The sequence below is a fragment of the Mus musculus genome, chromosome 17, assembly GCF_000001635.26.
Source record: "Mus musculus strain C57BL/6J chromosome 17, GRCm38.p6 C57BL/6J".
NCBI classification, from domain to species: domain Eukaryota; kingdom Metazoa; phylum Chordata; class Mammalia; order Rodentia; family Muridae; genus Mus; species Mus musculus.
Genome location: NC_000083.6, coordinates 33,416,949 through 33,438,257, shown reverse-complemented (window position 1 = coordinate 33,438,257; position 21,309 = coordinate 33,416,949). Strand labels below are relative to the sequence as shown.

The following is a 21,309-nucleotide window of genomic DNA, read 5'->3' as shown; positions in this document are numbered from 1 at the left end:
TCGCATTCCCCTGTACTGGGGCATATGATCTTTGCTACAATGGAGTACTACTCAGCAATTAAAAACAATGAATTCCTGAAATTCTTAGGCAAATGGATGCATCTGGAGGATATCATCTTGAGTGAAGTAACCTAATCACAAAAGAATACACATGATATGCACTCACTGATAAACGGATATTGGCCCAGAAATGTAGAATATCCAAGATACAATTTGCAAAACACATGAAACTCAAGAAGAAGGAAGACCAAAGTGTAGATACTTTGTTCCTTCTTAGAATGGGGAACAAAATACCCATGGAAGGAGTTACAGAGACAAAGTTCAGTGCTGAGACAGAAGAAAGGATCATCCAGAGACTGCCCCACCCAGGGATCCATCCCTTATACCACCACCAAACCCACACACTATTGCATATTCCAGCAAGATTTTGCTGAGAGGACCCTGATATAGCTCTCTCTTGTGAGGCTATGTCAGTGTGATGGAACACAGGGCCCCCAATGAAAGAGCTAGAGAAAGTACCCAAGGAGCTAAAGGGGTCTGCAACCCTATAGGAGGAACAACAATATGAACTAACCAGTCCTCCCCAGAGCTGTGTCTCTAGTTGCATATGTAGCAGAGGATGGCCTAGTCGGCCATCAATGGGAGGAGAAGCCCTTGGTCTGATGAAGATCATATGCTTATATTTTTTAAGAACAAGAGGGAATATACAGGTAGGGAGTTGGGAAGGACCTGGGAGTAGGTGGGGGAGGAGAAACATGTCAAAATATATGTATGAAGAAACCTTTTGTAAAGGAAAAAAATCAAGAGCCTGGGAAGTGGTGCACACCTATGTGCCTGTCTTCCGAGCTATGTGGCAAGCTGAGAGAGAATGGTCACTGGAGGCCAGGAGTTCCAGAGTATCCTGGACAATATAATGTGACCCTGTTTTAAAAGCAGAACAGCAGTTTGGGCGGTGGCTCAGTGGGTAAGAATGCTTGCTGGGTAAGTATAAGGACTTGTGTTAAATCCTCAGCATTGCTGGGCATGGTGACACACACTTTTAATCCCAGCATCCAGGAGAGGCAGAAGCAGGCTAGTTTGAGGCTAGAGTGAGTTCCAGGACAGTCAGGACTAAAAAGAGAAACCCTGTCTAGAAACCAAAAAGAAAATCAAATCAAAACAAAACAATTCCCAGGATTCATGTAAAAAGTTAGTCTATAACCCCTGTGCTAGGGGTATGGATGGGGAAACAGAACGAATCATTAAGACTTGCTGGCTGCTAATCTAGCTCCAGGTTCAGCGAGAGGTGCTGTTTCAAAGGAACAAAGTGGAGATTGATAGAGGAAGACTTCCAATATCCTCTTCTAGTTCCCATACACACATGTGCATGCACACCACTCTCTCTCTCTCTCTCTCTCTCTCTCTCTCTCTCTCTCTCTCTCTCTCTCTCTCTCTCAGCACACGACAAAAGCTGTCAGCCATATAGACAGAGACACAAGGCATATGCGTAAGCATCTGGACAATGGCCCATGACAGGAGGAGAGGTCAGAAGGCCTGGAATAGACTTGAATAAAATCTAGGTAAATCTGATTACTTTAATAACAAATGGCAACATGTTCCCCATTCCTGTGTGAGATCCTGATTATCTTCAATCTGTACTGGAGAACTTGGTGCAGAAGTCCTCCAGAGAAGACTCCAGGTACTTCATGAGAAGAACAAAGTTCCCATTTTAGGCTCAGCAAGAACCTAGTTGGGCCAGAGAGGCCTCATGGTCCCAGGATAAAGAAATTCCCTGGGGCTGTGTTGAAGTCATAGGCTGAGTTAGATTGTCAATCTAAAGAGATGGCTATTAACTCTGAATGAATGAAATGGGGTTGAGAATGGCTGGCGCAATTGGCCTTTAGGGACATGTGTAGAGGCAATTGGAAGGAACCAGTGTCCAGGTGTTTTTCTCCTGGAACATCTGCATGAGGGTCATAATTAATGGATTGCTCTTGAGAACAATTGTTATCCTAGTCTAGGCTGATAAGAGGGTACCATGGTGTTGGTCTGTGGCGAGTTCCAGAAAACATGTAGAAATTCCAGAGAAGGGAGTTCTGGGGGTTCAACATGGGGAAGACCCTAGAAGAGTATCCTTGGAGAGGGTTCAACATGGGGAAGACCCTAGAAGAGTATCCTTGGAGAGGGTTCATGGGGAAGACTCTAGAAGAGTATCCTTGGAGAGGGTTCATGGGGAAGACTCTAGAAGAGTATCCTTGGAGAGGGTTCATGGGGAGGGAGTTGGGAGATTACAACACAGAAAAGGGCTTAGTATGTATTAATGGGCTCAGCAAAGGATGCCTCTGAATTGTAAAATATGACTCAAATCTGGGAGTACAGAGTCTTTCTGGGAGAATGTGAGGGGGGATGAATAGAACTAGACAGCATCCTTGTAAAGTAGCCATGCAGGACTGCTTCTGGTGGAAACAATGGTGTCAGCTTTGAGCAGTAAGGGCCATCCTAAGGTTTGTGGTCTTGGTGTTATTTGAGGGGGGTCGACGGAGATGAGTTATCAGAGAATATGATTACAGGAATATGAAGGAGAGCTCTGGAGAGATATACTATGGAAAAGGGATAGGTTCAGGGATGAGTTTTGGGTGCCAGGGGATCCTTCAGTAGGTCATTTAAGGGAGACTCTTAAGGGTGGTGGATGAAGATTTAGTTTTCATGTGTGAAATATGGAGAAAAAAGGAGGGCATGTATTTGATCAGCTAAGAGTGAGTTGTCCACACTTCTGCCATGTATCCTATTTTCCAGTGCTTATAGGTTACTGCAGTTTTTCTTCCTCATCAGAGATGATTTGCTTTGCAGTGAATAGCAATCAATAAAGAGACCCTGCAGATGGTCAAAGTGCAGAGACCAAGTACAGGTGGAGTTCTTAGTCCTAAATGAGACATCTACTTCACGCTATTCCTAATGACTCAAGGAACTTTTCAGAAGAGGGAGCAGAAAGATCTTAAAAGCCAGAAGGTGGGGAGAACTGTCAGAAAATGACTTCAGGATACAGAAGGGCTGTTGCACTTATGAATGCACAGCCGCTGTGTTTGTCTGCATAAGACCTATGCAATATCAAGCCATTCAACAGTCCAGCATAGATAGAAGATCCCCACTCCTAAGTTGAGGAGCTTTGAATAGGGGCATTGAATTTTCTTCAGGGTGGTGTTCCCTGTTATGCCTATGTTACTGTGGATGGCCCTACACTCAGGCACACATGAGCAGCATTGTATAAGCGGACTCAGTGGTCTGTGAAAAGAAGTTCTGAGATTAGAAGGAAGATGTGGTAGAGGGGCTCTGGGAGACACTGGAAGGGAAATGGAGGGCTGTATAAAATGAAGGCACAGTATACATGTACAAAATTCCCAAAGAACAAATTAAGGGGAAAAAAAGTATAAGGGACTATAAGGAGTATATTTAAAAGGATAAGAAATAAGGGTTCAGTTGTGGAGGCCTGGTAGAGTTGGAGTATTCTTGGAAAAATTCTGGTGTGTGGTATGTAGGGCATTTTGTGAATGAAGACTTTTTTGGGGGGAACAGTTTGGAGGAGTTGAGGAGTTATATCAAGGGCCACTTAAGGGCACTTAATTCATGGACATTTGTGGAGGGTCTCTCTCTCTCTCTCTCTCTCTCTCTCTCTCTCTCTCTCTCTCTCTCTCTCTCTCTCTCTCTCTCTCTCTCTCTCCCTGTATGTGTGTGTGTGTATGTGATTAGTATGTCAGATTCTGAAGGTATCTTGGGCATGTGTAAATGTGTCTGGGCGCTTTATTTAACCTGAGGAGGATGCTATGGATGGGTGGATAGTCTAAGGATAGCTGGAAGGCGGGTTGACAAAACTAATTTGAGTCAGGGATGCTTGGAGGAGAAGTTCCCACGGGTGTGAAGGGTTGAAGTTGGAGGTGGGTCAGTGGTTGAATGAGCGCATGAGTCATTCGAGTAGGCCCTAGAACATGGGATAGAGCTGGAAGACGACAGAGTTTGCCTGCCAAGAAAGCTTTACTGCCCTTAGCCCTTCCCGCCTTTCCCCATGTTAGTAGCATTTTCGGTATACAACCTGGGGTCCCCTTTCTTCATATTGTTCCCGTAGGACCCAACAGGACTGGAAAGCATGCAATGAGGCTAGAATGGAGCCCCCAATCCACACAGAGAGGTTCCTGTTGGGGTGTGCCATCACCACTACGTGGTCCTCAGGGGATAGAGAATGCAGTAGCTCTGCCCTGAAGCGACCCTCCAGGCCGGTGAAGAGTGAGGAGCCTCCGCATAGTATCACATTCCGGGCCACATGAGGCCGTAGCTCCTGAGGCACCTTGAGGAGGCTCTGTTCAGCCATGGCTGGGAGGCCGATGGGCGACAATCCTGGAATCTCCGGGGGATGGAATAGGAGCTCTGGGCACTGGAATAACTCCTTTCCCAGAGTGACAGTCCGTCCATCAGGAAGCTTCAGGGATTGCTTGCACTCCTCATCTGGGCGGGCCTGTTCCTTTTGGAAATCTGGGGCCAAATAGCAGTAATGATGTTTGATGTTCTCCACCAAGTCCAGGTCCTCCTGTTGCAACGAGAAGCCAGAGCCCAGGAGCATCTCTGCTAGGAAGGCAGTAAGATGGTTTCCTGCCAGGTCCAAGCGTTGGATGGCATGGGGTAGGTTGTAACCCTGAACAACTGGCACCGTGTAGCTGACTCCATGGCCGGTGTCCACAACAAGTCCATTGACACGCCCGTGAGCATAGACTGACAATACAGATTGAGATGCCACATATAAGGCTGGGGAGTGCAGAGACTCAAAGGCCACTTCTACTAGCTTTTCTCGGTTGGTGGCAGGGCTGAAGGGTGGATCTGAAAACAGTAGAGGGTGCTCATGGGTGGCTACTTGGAGATCATGTTCCAAGATGTGTCTCCATATTAGTTCCGCAGCTTCCCAGTCCACCACAATGCCATTGCGAATAGGCTTCACCAACCTCAGTTCTGGCCGGGAGCGGGCGGCCTCCCCAATAAAAGTTTCCAGCTCCGACTGGTCCTTGGTAGCCTGTTTCTTGGGCTGGCAACCCAGGATGGTGGCCACCGTGTAGGTGGGTTGGGACTGTCCTGCAAAGCCTACCTTACAGGTGCCTGTGCCCATGTCAATAACCACAGCACCAGTTTTTGGTGGGAGCCTGTCTCCCACCATACTGAGGGAATCTTGCTGTAGACTCTTGCTCACCATGAGTGTACTAGAGGTCAGGGGAAGAGGCCCATCAGTCTCTGGGGAGGGCTGGAACTTTGGGTGTCCATTGACATCCATAGGCTGCAGATGGCCTCGTAATGCTGCTTGACAAAGTGGACCTCTTCACTCTGGGTGCCAGTAGAAAAGACTGATCCAGGTCTGGGTTGGCCAGAAAAAGACAGGATAAAACAGTGGTCTGTGACATCATTGTGCTTGCCTTTGCTTCACAATGCAGGGATGAGTTGAGGTCAGGCAGGGGGGAAACCTCTTGTATAAACCTTACCTGGGAGAAATGTCTATTTACCAGAGATTCTACCCAAGTCTAGCTTGGGCAGATGGTTAGTTTAACTGGGGTTACTTATAGGAGTGTGGGTGAGGGGTTTTTTATAGGCACATGGGTAACATGATACCTAAAGGGTAAAAATATCTCCAGGTGACAAATCTTGATGTCAAAGGCTCTCATACTAAAGGATTCCTGCTCACAGAGATTATTTCTATCTAAAACCCAGACTCCGGTGCTCAAGGATATCCTTATCTGAAACCCTAGAGGCAGAGCTAAGACCAGTATGTTGTCCACTAGGCCCCACACTGATAGGTACTTCCTTCTTCAAACCCCACAAAATCTCAGGCCCTGGGCCACAGTGCACAGCCCATGGAGAGGTTGTTGCCCTTCAGTGTTCTAATTAAAGGGCAGTCTGCTCCTGTTGAGGTCGGTGTTTTGCCACTTCATTCCAGTCTGATATAACGATATGGGTGAACAAAAACATATCTTCTCCAGCAACTGTTAACTGTCTCTATACTCATGGAAAGGGGTGTGGCCTCCTGAGTCCCTGGCATACCAACAGCTAACTGCCTCTAGATCTTGGGGGAGGGGTGAGACCTCCTGAGCCCTCTCCCTTAGTAACTGTTAACTGTTATCAATCCCTGGGGAGAAGTACAGTGGCCTTGTTAGGCTCATGTCTGTGATAGACAATCAATAGGCCCATTTTTGTAGGTCTCCTTTATGTAAGCACTCATTTCTTTATTACTATCTTCAAAGTGAACAACTTGCAAAGGAAGGTAGGGTCTCTGACTCAGTGTCTTTATTGCAGAATCCCCCTCTCTCCTAACACACACACACACACACACACACACACACACACACACACACACACATACACACACACACACACACACACACAATTGACAAGACCAACCCAGAATCCTTTTATGGATACCTTGGCCAGTCTCCCAAGAACATAAATCTGAAGGTAACAGGTCAAATTGACTGGCTTTCTTCGTTTTTTTCTTCCCTTCTTTAAGGTTTTTATTTTACATTTATTTATTGATGTGTGTGTGTGTACATGTACAACTAGTTTGCTAGTTGCTATACAATGTATGAAAATGGCACCTTTTCCTTCAGCAACAATTAACCATTCATTACTTCCTCAGGAGGAGGTATGCCCTCACGGTTACTTCCTCTATCCATTGTGGAAAGTTGGAGGGCCCAAGTGTGTATATGTTTGCATAGGTGTTGTGTGTTCATGGTTGCAGTGACAATGTCATATCTGGATGGCAGTGTTTTATGACACTCTTCTCTTATTCCTCAGCCATTGATTTCTCTCCTCTCTTTTCCAGTGTTCCCTGGAACTTTGGGTAGGGATAGGAGGACATTGATGCCCTGTTTAGGATTGAGCACTCACCAATAACTTATTCTCTGTACTTTGACCAGGTAGGAGTCACTGCATTCACCTTCACCCTCTGTACAAAGGAGCCTCTATGCTTCTGCCTGAGAACTGCACTACTCTGTGGGTATCGACATAAATATTTACAAGGAAGTTTCACAACACATCCATGTCAGGAAAGTATAGCAGTATGATGGCTTGTTTGATCATGTGCCCTTACCAGCTGTAGGGATGGTATATGGGGGTTCACAAGATTGTGTTCATTGCCTATCTTGGAGAGAAATTGTGGGGATTTTTGTTTGTTTTCTGAATGTCCATAAGAATAAAAAATACACTAAGTAAAAACAGTAATTAGTCCTTTCAAGCACAGATTTCTGTTATACTTGTAAATTCTGTAGTAAGAATGAGGTGGCTCAGCATTTAAGAGCAATAGTTCTTGTAGAGGACTTGGGATCCTGGCAGCTTATAACCATCCTTAAAACTTCAGTTTCAGGGGGGATCTGATGCCCTCTTCTAACCACGTATGCCCCAGATATACATGTAGAAAAAATATTTGTACATAGAAAATAAAAAAGTCTATAATAGCTGAAAGACATAATTTAAGGGTGAACAAGCTAAAACTCACAGCTTATGTGGATCAGTTCTCACCTCCCACCATACATTCCAGGGTTCTAACTTATGGAGCCAGTCATGAATGCTTTGACCCACAGAGCCGTCTCACTAGCCCAAGAAGACATATTCAGAATCCCACTATTAATTAACCTCACATTATTTATAGGTTTATCACAGTCTTTAGTTTGCTGAGCTATGTACCTTCAATTCCCACTTTATAGCTTTCTATTCCTAACAACAGGTAGGGATGTTGAATTTTGTCAAAGGCCTTTTCTGCAGCGCTTTAGATGATCATGTGACTCCTCTCCTTAACTCTGTGTGCTGCATCATATTTATTGATCTGCATTTGTTGAACTGACCATGCGTTACTGTGTTGAAATAAACTTTGTTGATTTTCAAAGAAAAGAAAATGTACATCTTTATTTACTAACCTTTTTGGTAGGAGGGCTTCCATGGCAAGTGCAGAGGGGAAGTCAACCTGTCGAAGTCAATTCTTTCATTCGACCCTCTGGGGCCCAGGAATCCAAGTCAGGTTATCCACCATATTTGGTGGCAAGTACTGCTCACTGAGCTAATTTACCAGCTCCACTGCACATGAGCTTAATATGTTTTAAAAATATTTATTTAGAAACCAGCTAATAGAGTGTTTACTTACAACTTCCAGACAGTACTATCCTCTCTCTTCTGTATTTATCTCCTTACATCTTTTTTTAAAAATTAGGTATTTTCTTCATTTACATTTCAAATGCTATCCCAAAAGTCCCCCCATACCCTCCCTCCACTCCCCCCCACAACTCCTATTTCTTGGCCCTGGCATTCCCCTGTACTGAGGCATATAAAGTTTGCAAGACCAATGGGCCTCTCTTTCCACTGATGGCCGACTAGGCCATCTTCTGATACATATGCAGCTAGAGACACAAGCTCCGGGGGGTACTGGTTAGTTCATATTGTTGTTCCACTTATAGGGTTGTAGACCTCTTTAGCTCCTTGGGTACTTTCTCTAGCTCCTCCATTGGGGGCCCTGTGTTCCATCCAATAGATGACTGTGAACATCCACTTCTGTGTTTGCTAGACCCCAGCATAGTCTCACAAGAGACAGCTATATCTGGGTCCTTTCAGCAAAATCTTACTAGTGTATGCAATGGAGTCAGCGTTTGGAGGCTGATTATGGGATGGATCCCCCAGAATGGCAGTCTCTAGATGGTTCATCCTTTCGTCTCAGCTCCAAACTTTGTCTCTGTAACTCCTTCCATGGGTGTTTTGTTCCCAATTCTAAGAAGGGGCAAAGTGTCCACACTTTGGTCTTTGTTCTTCTTGAGTTTCATGTGTTTTGCAAATTGTATTTTATATCTTGGGTATTCTAAGTTTCTGGGCTAATATCCACTTATCAGTGAGTACATATCATGTGAATTCTTTTGTGATTGGGTTACCTCACTCAGGATGATGCCCTCCAGGTCCATCCATTTGCCTAGGAATTTCATAAATTCATTCTTTTTAACAGCTGAGTAGTATTCCATTGTGTAAATGTACCACATTTTTTTTTGTATCCAGTCCTCTGTTGAGGGGCATGTGGGTTCGTTCCAGCTTCTGGCTATTATAAATAAGGCTGCTATGAACATAGTAGAGCATGTGTCCTTCATATCAGTTGGAACATCTTCTGGATATATGCCCAGGAGAGGTATTGTTGGATCCTCAGGTAGTACTATGTCCAATTTTCTGAGGAACCACCAGACTGATTTCCAGAGTGGTTGTACAAGCTTGCAATCCCACCAACAATGGAGGAGTGTTCCTCTTTCTCCACATTTTCGCCAGCATCTGTTGTCACCTGAATATTTGATCTTAGCCATTCTGACTGTTGTGAGGTGGAATCTCAGGGTTGTTTTGATTTGCATTTCCCTGATGATTAAGGATGCTGAACATTTTTCATGTGCTTCTCGGCCATTCGGTGAGCCATTCCTCAGGGGAGAATTCTTTGTTTAACTCTAAGCCCCATTTTTTAATGGGGTTATTTGATTTTCTGGAGTCCACCTTATTGTGTTCTTTATATATATTGGATATTAGTCCCCTATCTGATTTAGGATAGGTAAAGATCCTTTCCCAATCTGTTGGTGGCCTTTTTGTCTTATTGTGACAATAAAGGTGGCCTTTATTGTCTTTTGCCTTACAGAAGCTTTGCAATTTTATGAGGTCCCATTTGTCAATTCTCCATCTTACAGCACAAGCCATTGTTGTTCTATTCAGGAATTCCCCCCCCCCCTGTGCCCATATATTCGAGGCTTTTCCCCACTTTCTCCTCTATAAGTTTCAGTGTCTCTGGTTTTATGTGGAGTTCCTTGAGGCACTTAGATTTGACCTTAGTACAAGGAGATAGGAATAGATCAATTCGCATTCTTCTACATGATAACAGCCAGTTGTGCCAGCACCATTTGTTGAAAATGCTGTCTATTTTCCACTTTTAGCTCCCTTGTCAAAGATCAAGTGACCATAGGTGTGTGGGTTCACTTTTGGGTCTTCAATTCTATTCCATTGGTCTACTTGTCTGTCGCTATACCAGTACCATGCAGTTTTTATCACAATTGCTCTGTAGTACAGCTTGAGGTCAGGCATGGTGATTCCACAAGAGGTTCTTTTATCATTGAGAAGAGTTTTTGCTGTTCTAGGTTTTTTGTTATTCCAGATGAGTTTGCAAATTGCCCTTTCTAATTCGTTGAAGAATTGAGTTGGAATTTTGATGGGGATTGCATTGAATCTGTAGATTGCTTTTGGCAAGATAGCCATTTTTACTATATTGATCCTGCCAATCCATGAGCATGGGAGATCTTCTGAGATCTTCTTTAATTTCTTTCTTCAGAGACTGAAGTTCTTATCATACAGATCTTTCACTTCCTTAGTTAGAGTCACGCCAAGGTATTTTATATTATTTGTAACTATAGTGAAGGGTGTTGTTTCCCTAATTTTTTTCTCAGCCTGTTTATCCTTTGTTGTAGAGAAAGGCCATTGACTTGTTTGAGTTAATTTTATATCCAGCTACTTCACTGAAGCTGTTTATCAGGTTTAGGAGTTCTCTGGTCGTCTTAGTCAGGGTTTCTATTCCTGCACAAACATCATGACCAAGAAGCAAGTTGGGGAGGAAAGGGTTTATTCAGCTTACACTTCCATACTGCTGTTCATCACCAAGGAAGTCAGGACTGGAACTCAAGCAGGTCAGAAAGCAGGAGCTGATGAAGAGGCCATGGAAGGATGTTCATTACTGACTTGCCTCCCCTGGGTTGCTCAGCCTGCTCTCTTATAGAACCAAGACTACCAGCCCAGAGATGGTCCACCCACAAGGGGCCCTCCCCCTTGATCACTAATTGAGAAAATGCCTTACAGTTGGATCTCATGGAGGCATTTCCTCAACTGAAGCTCCTTTCTCTGTGATAACTCCAGCTTTTTCAAGTTGACACAAAAGTAGCCAGTACACTGGTGGAACTTTTAGGGTCACTTATATATACTATCATATCATCTGCAAAAAGTGATATTTTGACTTCTTCCTTTCCAATTTGTATCCCCTTGATCTCATTTTATTGTCGATTGCTCTGGCTAGGACTTCAAGTACTATGTTGAATAGGTAGGGAGAAAGTGGGCAGTCTTGTCTAGTCCCTGATTTTAGTGGGATTGTTTCCAGCTTCTCACCATTTAGTTTGATGTTGGCTACTGGTTCGCTGTAGATTGCTTTTATCATGTTTAAGGTATAGGCCTCGAATTCCTGATCTTTCCAAAACTTTTATCATGAATGGGTGTTGGATTTTGTCAAATGCTTTCTCAGCATCTAACGAGATGATCATGTGGTTTTTGTCTTTGAGTTTGTTTATATAGTAGATTACGTTGATGGATTTCTGTATATTAAACCATCTCTGCATCCTGGAATGAAACCTACTTGGTCAGGATGGATGATTGTTTTGATGTGTTCTTGGATTCTGTTAGCTAGAACTTTATTGAGGATTTTTGCATCGATATTCATAAGGGAAATTGGTCTGAAGTTCTCTATTTCTGTTGGGTCTTTCTGTGGTTTAGGTATCAGAGTAATTGTGGCTTCATAGAATTAATTGGGTAGAGTACCTTCTGTTTCTATTTTGTGGAATAGTTTGTGAAGAACTGGAATTAGATCTTCTTTAAAGTTCTGATAGAACTCTACACTAAACCCATCTGGTCCTAGGCTTTTTTTTTTTTTTTTTTTTTTGGTTGGAAGACTATTAATGACTGCTTCTATTTCTTTAGGGGATATAGGACTGCTTAGATAATTAATCTGATCCTGATTTAACTTAGGTACTTGGTATCTGTCTAGAAATTTGTCAATTTCATCCAGGTTTTCCAGTTTTGTTGAGTATAGCCTTTTGTAGAAGGATCTGATGGTGTTTTGGATTTCTTCAGATCTGTTGATATGTCTCCCTTTTCATTACTGATTTTATTAATTAGGATGCTGTTCTTGTGCCCTCTAGTGAGTCTGGCTAAGGGTTTATCTATCTTGTTGATTTTCTCAAAGAACCAGCTCCTGGTTTGGTTGATTCTTTGAATAGTTCTTTTTGTTTCCACTTGGTTGATTATAGCCCTTTGTTTGATTATTTCCTGCTGTCTACTCCTCTTGGGTGAATTTGCTTCCTTTTGTTTTAGAGCTTTTAGGTGTGTTGTCAAGCTGCTAGTGTGTGCTCTCTCTAGTATCTTTTTGGAGGCACTCAGAACTATGAGTTTTCCTCTTAGGAATGCTTTCATTGTGTCCCATAAGTTTGGGTATGTTGTGGCTTCATTTTCATTAAAATCTAAAAAGTCTTTAATTTCTTTCTTTATTCCTTCCTTGACCAAGGTGTCATTGAGTAGAGTGTTGTTCAGTTTCCACATAAATGTTGGCTTTCTATTATTTATTTTGTTATTGAAGATCAGCCTTAGTCCATGGTGATCTGATAGGATGTATGGGACAATTTCAATATATTTTATCTGTTGAATGAGTACTGTTTTGTGACCAATTATATGGTCAATTTTGGAGAAGGTACCATGAGGTGCTGAGAAGAAGGTATATCCTTTTGTTTTAGCATAAAATGTTCTGTAGATATCTGTTAAATCCATTTGTTTCATAATTTCTGTTAGTTTCACTGTGTCTCTGTTTAGTTTCTGTTTCCACGATCTGTCCATTGATGGAAGTGGTGTGTTGAAGTCTCCCACTATTATTGTGTGAGGTGTAATGTGTGCTTTGAGCTTTACTAAAGTGTCTTTAATGAATGTGGCTGCCCTTGTATTTGGAGCTAGATATTCAGAATTGAGAGTTCCTCTTGGAAGATTTTACCTTTGATGAGTATGAAGTGCTCCCCCTTGTCTTTTTTGATAACTTTGGGTTGGAAGTCGATTTTATTAGATATTAGAATGGCTACTACATCTTGTTTCTTCAGACCATTTGCTTGAAAAATTTTTTTCCAGCCTTTCATTCTGAGGTAGTGTCTGTCTTTTTCCCTGAGATAGGTTTCCTGTAAGCAGCAAAATGTTGGGTCTTGTTTGTGTAGCCAGTCTGTTAGTCTATGTCTTTTTATTGGGGAGTTGAGTCCATTGATATTAAGAGATATTAAGGAAAAGTAATTGTTGCTTCCTATTATTTTTGTTGTTAGAGTTTGCATTCTCTTCTTGTGGCTATCTTCTTTCTGGTTTGTTGAAGGATTACTATCTTGCTTTTTCTAGGGCGTAGTTTCTGTCCTTGTATTGTTTTTTTTTTCTGTTATTATCCTTTGAAGGGCTGGATTCGTGGAGAGATAATGTGTGAATTCGGTTTTGTCATGAAATACTTTGGTTTCTCCATCTACGGTAATTGAGAATTTTCCTGGGTATAGTAGCCTGGGCTGGCATTTGTGTTCTCTTAGTGTCTGTATAACATCTGTTCAGGATCTTCTGGCTTTCATAGTCTCTGGTGAAAAGTCTGGTGTAATTCTGATAGGCCTTCCTTTAAATGTTACTTGACCTTTTCCCCTTGCTGCTTTTAATATTCTATCTTTATTTAGTGCATTTGTTTTTCTGATTATTATGTGTCGGGAGGAATTTCTTTTCTGGTCCAGTCTATTTGGAGTTCTGTAGGCTTCTTGTATGTTCATAGGCATCTCTTTCTTTATGTTTGGGAAGTTTTCTTCTATATTTGTTGACGATATTTGCTGGCCCTTTAAGTTGAGAATCTTCATTCTCATCTACTCCTATTATCCGTAGGTTTGGTCTTCTCATTGTGTCCTGGATTACCTGGATGTTTTGAGTTAGGATCTTTTTGCATTTTGCATTTTCTTTGATTGTTGTGCCCATGTTCTCTATGGAATCTTCTGCATCTGAGAGTCTCTCTTCCTTCTCTTGTATTCTGATGCTGATGCTCGTATCTATGGTTCCCGATTTCTTTCCTACATTTTCTATCTCCAGCGTTGTCTCACTTTGGGTTTTCTTTATTGTGTCTTCTTACTTTTTTAGGTCTAGTATGGTTTTGTTCAATTCCATCACCTGTTTGTTTGTGTTTTCCTGTTTTTCTTCAAGGACTTGTCACTCTTTAACAGTGTTCTCCTGTATTTCTTTACGTGAGTTATTAAAGTCCTTCTTGATGTCCTCTACCACCATCATGAGATATGCTTTTAAATCCCCGTCTAGCTCTTCGGGTGTGTTGGGGTGCCCAGGACTGGCTGAGGTTGGAGTGCTGGGTTCTGATGATGGTGAGTGGTCTTGGTTTCTGTTAGTAAGATTCTTATGTTTGCCTTTCACTATCTGGTAATCTCTGGAGTTAGTTGTTATAGTTGTCTCTGGTTAGAGCTTGTTCCTCTTGTGATTCTGTTAGCCTCTATCAGCAGACCTGGGAGACTAGCTCTCTCCTGAGTTTCATTGGTCAGAGCACTCTCTACAGACAAGCTCTCCTCTTGCAAGGAAGGTGCACAGATATCTGGCGTTTGGACCAGTCTCCTGGCAGAAGATGAAGGCCTGTTCCAGAAGCTGTGTAGCTTCTGCAGTTGGCACTCTCACCTACACATACTAGTCTCTGAGAGATCCCGGACCAGAGATGGCTCCCCCAGGTGCTCCGGCAAAGCCCTCCTGCGGGGGCGGACACCTCTCCTCTGGCAGGGAAGGTTCCCAGATGTCTGGCGCCTGAAACGGGGTCTGCCCCAGAAGCTGTGTCACTCCTGCCTGGCCCAGAAGCTGTTAGCTTCTGTAGTCCACACTCTTGCCTGTGCAGACTAGTCTCAGAGGGATCCGGGAACCATCTCCTTACATCTTAAATAGAACCTTTCCCCATTTCTTCAGTTCCTGTTACTCCTTTCTCTATTGTTCCCCCAGGCCCCTTCCCTGGTCATGATTCATGATTTCTGCAGTTATACCAGGCTATATATATATACACACCTGAACATTTGAAGCTATGAACATCAGATGACAGAAAACATGGGACTTGGTTGTCTTTCTGGGTCTGAGTTACTCCAGTCAGTGTGACCTTATCTACTTCCATACATTTATCTGAAAAGTGTGATTTCATCTTTCTTCAAAAATTTTCTTCTGAATAGTATTCCATAGTATATATGCACCCCATTATATTATCATTTTATGGTTATAAATATGTCAATATAAATGACATATTTATAACCATAAAATGATAATATTGTTGTTTATATTTCCTACCTATTGTGAATAAAACAGTAATGATCATGGCTGAACATGTATCTGTGGAGTAGGATGTTGCATCCTTTGGTCATATGATAAGGAGTGGTATAGCAAGGTCGTATGGTAGGTTTGTTTTTAGCTCTTTGATCATTCTTCACACTGATTATCATAGTGGCTGGACTGGTTTGCAGTTCTATCAACTCTGAATGATGGCTTCCTTTCCCCCTCATCCTCTTCATCATTTGCCACTTGGCTGCTTTGCTGATTTTTGTCACTCTGATTCAGGTAATATGAAAATTTAAAGTTGTTTAGATTTGCATTCTCCTAATTGCTGGTGATGACTGTATTTTCTGAAATCTTTCTTAAAAGCCATTTTTCTTCTTTTGAGAACTTTGTGCTCAGGTCCCAGATCCTAGGTCCACACCAATGTGTGTGCTGTATTATGTGGAAAAGCTCTTCATTTTTAAGTTCTCTCTATATTTTGGATATTAATCTTCTGTTAGATGTAAAGCTGGCAAGGATTCACTCCTACTCTCTGGGCTTCCTCTTCACTCAGTTGATTTAGCTGTGCAGAAGCTTTTAGTTCTGTGAAGTCCCTCTTGGCCTTAATTCTTGTCAAATGGAAAAATTTTCTATGCAGAAAATCCTTTTATATAGCTATATCATATAGGGTATTGCCTATGTTTACTTTTAGCAGTTTCAGGCTTAGGTATTTGATCTATCTGGAGTTAATTTTTGTGCAAGAGGATAGATATTGGTCTAATTTCATTCTCCTGCATGTAAACAGGTATAACTGTTGAGCTTGTAGACTTCGGGTTGAACCACTGTCCCCTCACTCTCTGACTCCCAGCAAGGCAAAGCAGCACAGGCTGCAGTCTAGGGCTGACATGTTTCTTAGGGAGCTCCAGGCCTCCACACACCACCTTGTCTTCAGTGCCAGTGTCTGGGAAGGACTTCTGTGCCTGTAGGCTTGCCCACACTTTCTATTTCCCAGCAGAACAAGTAGCAAAGGCTATAGCCTGTAGCCAGCAGCCCCTATTCAGCAATGACCTGCTTCTGCACAAGCTCTGTCATGGTGCCAGAAACTCCACAGATGATCAGGAATTACTTTTGTGCTTGCAGCCTGATGGCTCAGACCCAGTAGCAGAGGATATAGATTTGTCATTCTCTGCGTGGAGCTCTTTCCTTCCAGTTTTTTTGAGTCCATATTTGAAAAGCATCTTACCACAAAACTTGCCTTTTCCCTCTTCTTTTCCTTATTTGTTCTGGAGCTATTGAATGACCTACAGATTCCCTCCACCCCCTTTTTATTGTATATTTTCTTTATTTACATTTCAAATGTTATCCCCTTTCCTGGTCCCTCCCCCTGGGGAACCCCATTCCATCCTCCCTCTCTCTGCTTCTATGAGGGTGTTCCTCCATCCACCCACCCACTCCCACCTTCCCACACTCAGTTCCCCTATACTGGGGCATCTATTGAGCCTTCATAGGACCATAGGACATAGGATGCATGACAAGGCCATCCTCTACAACGTATGCAGCTGGAGCCACGTGTACTCCTTTGTTTGATGGCTTAGTCCCTGGGAGCTCTTTTTTTTTTGTTGTTGTTGTTTGTTTTTTTTTTCTTTCCATTTTTTATTAGGTATTTAGCTCATTTACATTTCCAATGCTATACCAAAAGTCCCCCATACCCACCCACCCCCACTCCCCTACCCGCCCACTCCCCCTTTTTGGCCCTGGCGTTCCCCTGTTCTGGGGCATATAAAGTTTGTGTGTCCAATGGGCCTCTCTTTCCAGTGATGGCCGACTAGGCCATCCTTTGATACATATGCAGCTAGAGTCAAGAGCTCCGGGGTACTGGTTAGTTCATAATGTTGATCCACCTATAGGGTTGCAGATCCCTTTAGCTCCTTGGGTACTTTCTCTAGCTCCTCCATTGGGAGCCCTGTGATCCATCCATTAGCTGACTGTGGGCATCCACTTCTGTGTTTGCTAGGCCCCGGCATAGTCTCACAAGAGACAGCTACATCTGGGTCCTTTCAATAAAATCTTGCTAGTGTATGCAATGGTGTCAGCGTTTGGATGCTGATTATGGGGAGGATCCCTGGATAAGGCAGTCTCTACATGGTCCATCCTTTCATCTCAGCTCCAAACTTTGTCTCTGTAACTCCTTCCAAGGGTGTTTTGTTCCCACTTCTAAGGAGGGGTATAGTGTCCACACTTCAGTCTTCATTTTTCTTGAGTTTCATGTGTTTAGGAAGTTGTATCTTATATCTTGGGTATCCTAGGTTTTGGGCTAATATCCACTTATCAGTGAGTACATATTGTGTGAGTTCCTTTGTGAATGTGTTACCTCACTCAGGATGATGCCTTTCAGGTCCATCCATTTGGCTAGGAATTTCATAAATTCATTGTTTTTAATAGCTGAGTAGTACTCCATTGTGTAGATGTACCACATTTTCTGTATCCATTCCTCTGTTGAGGGACATCTGGGTTCTTTCCAGCTTCTGGGTATTATAAATAAGGCTGCTATGAACATAGTGGAGCATGTGTCCTTCTTACCAGTTGGGGCATCTTCTGGATATATGCCCAGGAGAGGTATTGCTGGATCCTCCGGTAGTACTATGTCCAATTTTCTGAGGAACCGCCAGACGGATTTCCAGAGTGGTTGTACAAGCCTGCAATCCCACCAACAATGGAGGAGTGTTCCTCTTTCTCCACATCCTCGCCAGCATCTGCTGTCACCTGAATTTTTGATCTTAGACATTCTGACTGTTGTGAGGTGGAATCTCAGGGTTGTTTTGATTTGCATTTCCCTGATGATTAAGGATGTTGAACATTTTTTCAGGTGCTTCTCTGCCATTCGGTATTCCTCAGGTGAGAATTCTTTGTTCAGTTCTGAGCCCCATTTTTTAATGGGGTTATTTGATTTTCTGAAGTCCACCTTCTTGAGTTCTTTATATATGTTGGATATTAGTCCCCTATCCGATTTAGGATAGGTAAAGATCCTTTCCCAATCTGTTGGTGGTCTCTTTGTCTTATTGACGGTGTCTTTTGCCTTGCAGAAACTTTGGAGTTTCATTAGGTCCCATTTGTCAATTCTCGATCTTACAGCACAAGCCATTGCTGTTCTGTTCAGGAATTTTTCCCCTGTGCCCATATCTTCAAGGCTTTTCCCCACTTTCTCCTCTATAAGTTTCAGTGTCTCTGGTTTTATGTGAAGTTCTTTGATCTATTTAGATTTGACCTTAGTACAAGGAGATAAGTATGGATCGATTCGCATTCTTCTACATGATAACAACCAGTTGTGCCAGCACCAATTGTTGAAAATGCTGTCTTTCTTCCACTGGATGGTTTTAGCTCCCTTGTCGAAGATCAAGTGACCATAGGTGTGTGGGTTCATTTCTGGGTCTTCAATTCTATTCCATTGGTCTACTTGTCTGTCTCTATACCAGTACCATGCAGTTTTTACCACAATTGCTCTGTAGTAAAGCTTTAGGTCAGGCATGGTGATTCCACCAGAGGTTCTTTTATCCTTGAGAAGAGTTTTTGCTATCCTAGGTTTTTTGTTGTTCCAGATGAATTTGCAAATTGCTCCTTCTAATTCGTTGAAGAATTGAGTTGGAATTTTGATGGGGATTGCATTGAATCTGTAGATTGCTTTTGGCAAGATAGCCATTTTTACAACGTTGATCCTGCCAATCCATGAGCATGGGAGATCTTTTCATCTTCTGAGATCTTCTTTAATTTCTTTCTTCAGAGACTTGAAGTTTTTATCATACAGATCTTTCACTTCCTTAGTTAGAGTCACTCCGAGATATTTTATATTATTTGTGACTATTGAGAAGGGTGTTGTTTCCCTAATTTCTTTCTCAGCCTGTTTATTCTTTGTGTAGAGAAAGGCCATTGACTTGTTTGAGTTAATTTTATATCCAGCTACTTCACCGAAGCTGTTTATCAGGTTTAGGAGTTCTCTGGTGGAATTTTTAGGGTCACTTATATATACTATCATATCATCTGCAAAAAAGTGATATTTTGACTTCCTCCTTTCCAATTTGTATCCCCTTGATCTCCTTTTGTTGTCGAATTGCTCTGGCTAATACTTCAAGTACTATGTTGAAAAGGTAGGGAGAAAGTGGGCAGCCTTGTCTAGTCCCTGATTTTAGTGGGATTGCTTCCAGCTTCTCTCCATTTACTTTGATGTTGGCTCCTGGTTTGCTGTAGATTGCTTTTATCATGTTTAGGTATGGGCCTTGAATTCCTGATCTTTCCAGAACTTTTATCATGAATGGGTGTTGGATCTTGTCAAATGCTTTTTCTGCATCTGACGAGATGATCATGTGGTTTTTGTCTTTGAGTTTGTTTATATAGTGGATTACATTGATGGATTTTCGTATATTAAACCATCCCTGCATCCCTGGAATAAAACCTACTTGGTCAGGATGGATGATTGCTTTAATGTGTTCTTGGATTCGGTTAGCGAGAATTTTATTGAAGATTTTTGCATCGATATTCATAAGAGAAATTGGTCTGAAGTTCTCTATCTTTGTTGGATCTTTCTGTGGTTTAGGTATCAGAGTAATAGTGGCTTCATAAAATGAGTTGGGTAGAGTACTTTCTACTTCTATCTTGTGAAAAAGTTTGTGCAGAACTGGAATTAGATCTTCTTTGAAGGTCTGATAGAACTCTGCACTAAACCCGTCTGGTCCTGGGCTTTTTTTGGCTGGGAGACTATTTATAACTGCTTCTATTTCTTTAGGGGATATGGGACTGTTTAGAAGGTCAACTTGATTCCCACTTCTAAGGAGGGGCATAGTGTCCACACTTCAGTCTTCATTTTTCTTGAGTTTCATGTGTTTAGGAAATTGTATCTTATATCTTGGGTATCCTAGGTTTTGGGCTAATATCCACTTATCAGTGAGTACATATTGTGTGAGTTCCTTTGTGAATGTGTTACCTCACTCAGGATGATGCCCTCCAGGTCCATCCATTTGGCTAGGAATTTCATAAATTCATTCTTTTTAATAGCTGAGTAGTACTCCATTGTGTAGATGTACCACATTTTCTGTATCCATTCCTCTGTTGAGGGGCATCTGGGTTCTTTCCAGCTTCTGGCTATTATAAATAAGGCTGCTACAAACGCTGACACCATTGCATACACTAGCAAGATTTTATCGAAAGGACCCAGATGTAGCTGTCTCTTGTGAGACTATGCTGGGGCCTAGCAAACACAGAAGTGGATGCCCACAGTCAGCTAATGGATGGATCACAGGGCTCCCAATGGAGGAGCTAGAGAAAGTACTCAAGGAGCTAAAGGGATCTGCAACCCTATAGGTGGATCAACATTATGAACTAACCAGTACCCCGGAGCTCTTGACTCTAGCTGCATATGTATCAAAAGATGGCCTAGTCGGCCATCACTGGAAAGAGAGGCCCATTGGACACACAAACTTTATATGCCCCAGAACAGGGGAACGCCAGGGCCAAAAATGGGGAGTGGGCGGGTAGGGGAGTGGGGGTGGGTGGGTATGGGGGACTTTTGGTATAGCATTGGAAATGTAAATGAGCTAAATACCTAATAAAAATGGAAAGAAAAAAAAAAAAAGAAGGTCAACTTGATCCTGATTCAACTTTGGTACCTGGTATCTGTCCAGAAATTTGTCCATTTCGTCCAGGTTTTCCAGTTTTGTTGAGTATAGCCTTTTGTAGAAGGATCTGATGGTGTTTTGGATTTCTTCAGGGTCTGTTGTTATGTCTCCCTTTTCAGTTCTGATTTTGTAAATTAGGATTTTGTCTCTGTGCCCTCTAGTGAGTCTAGTTAAGGGTTTATCTATCTTGTTGATTTTCTCAAAGAACCAACTCCTCGTTTGGTTAATTCTTTGAATAGTTCTTCTTGTTTCCACTTGGTTGATTTCACCCCTGAGTTTGATTATTTCCTGCCGTCTACTCCTCTTGGGTGAATTTTCTTCCTTTTTTTCTAGAGCTTTTAGATATGTTGTCAAGCTGCTAGTATGTGCTCTCTCCCGTTTCTTCATGGAGGCACTCAGAGCTATGAGTTTCCCTCTTAGAAATGCTTTCATTGTGTCCCAAAGGTTTGGGTACGTTGTGGCTTCATTTTCATTAAACTCTAAAAAGTCTTTAATTTCTTTCTTTATTCCTTCCTTGACCAAGGTATCATTG

At 42.4% G+C, this 21,309-nt stretch overlaps 1 protein-coding gene across 1 annotated transcript; it reads right to left on the bottom strand.

The window, feature by feature from the left end:
• Positions 1 to 3,989: 3,989 nt before the first annotated feature.
• On the bottom strand, positions 3,990 to 5,359 carry Actl9 (actin-like 9). The gene has a single exon (NM_183282.2). The coding sequence runs from the start codon at positions 5,288 to 5,290 to the stop codon at positions 4,043 to 4,045; it is 1,248 nt and encodes a 415-aa protein (NP_899105.2). The 5' UTR covers positions 5,291 to 5,359; the 3' UTR covers positions 3,990 to 4,042.
• Positions 5,360 to 21,309: the final 15,950 nt, after the last annotated feature.

Coding starts and splice junctions, on each gene's coding strand:
- Actl9 (NM_183282.2), bottom strand. CDS start 5,290: ATGGATGTCAATGGACACCCAAAGTTCCAGCCCTCCCCAGAGACTGAT.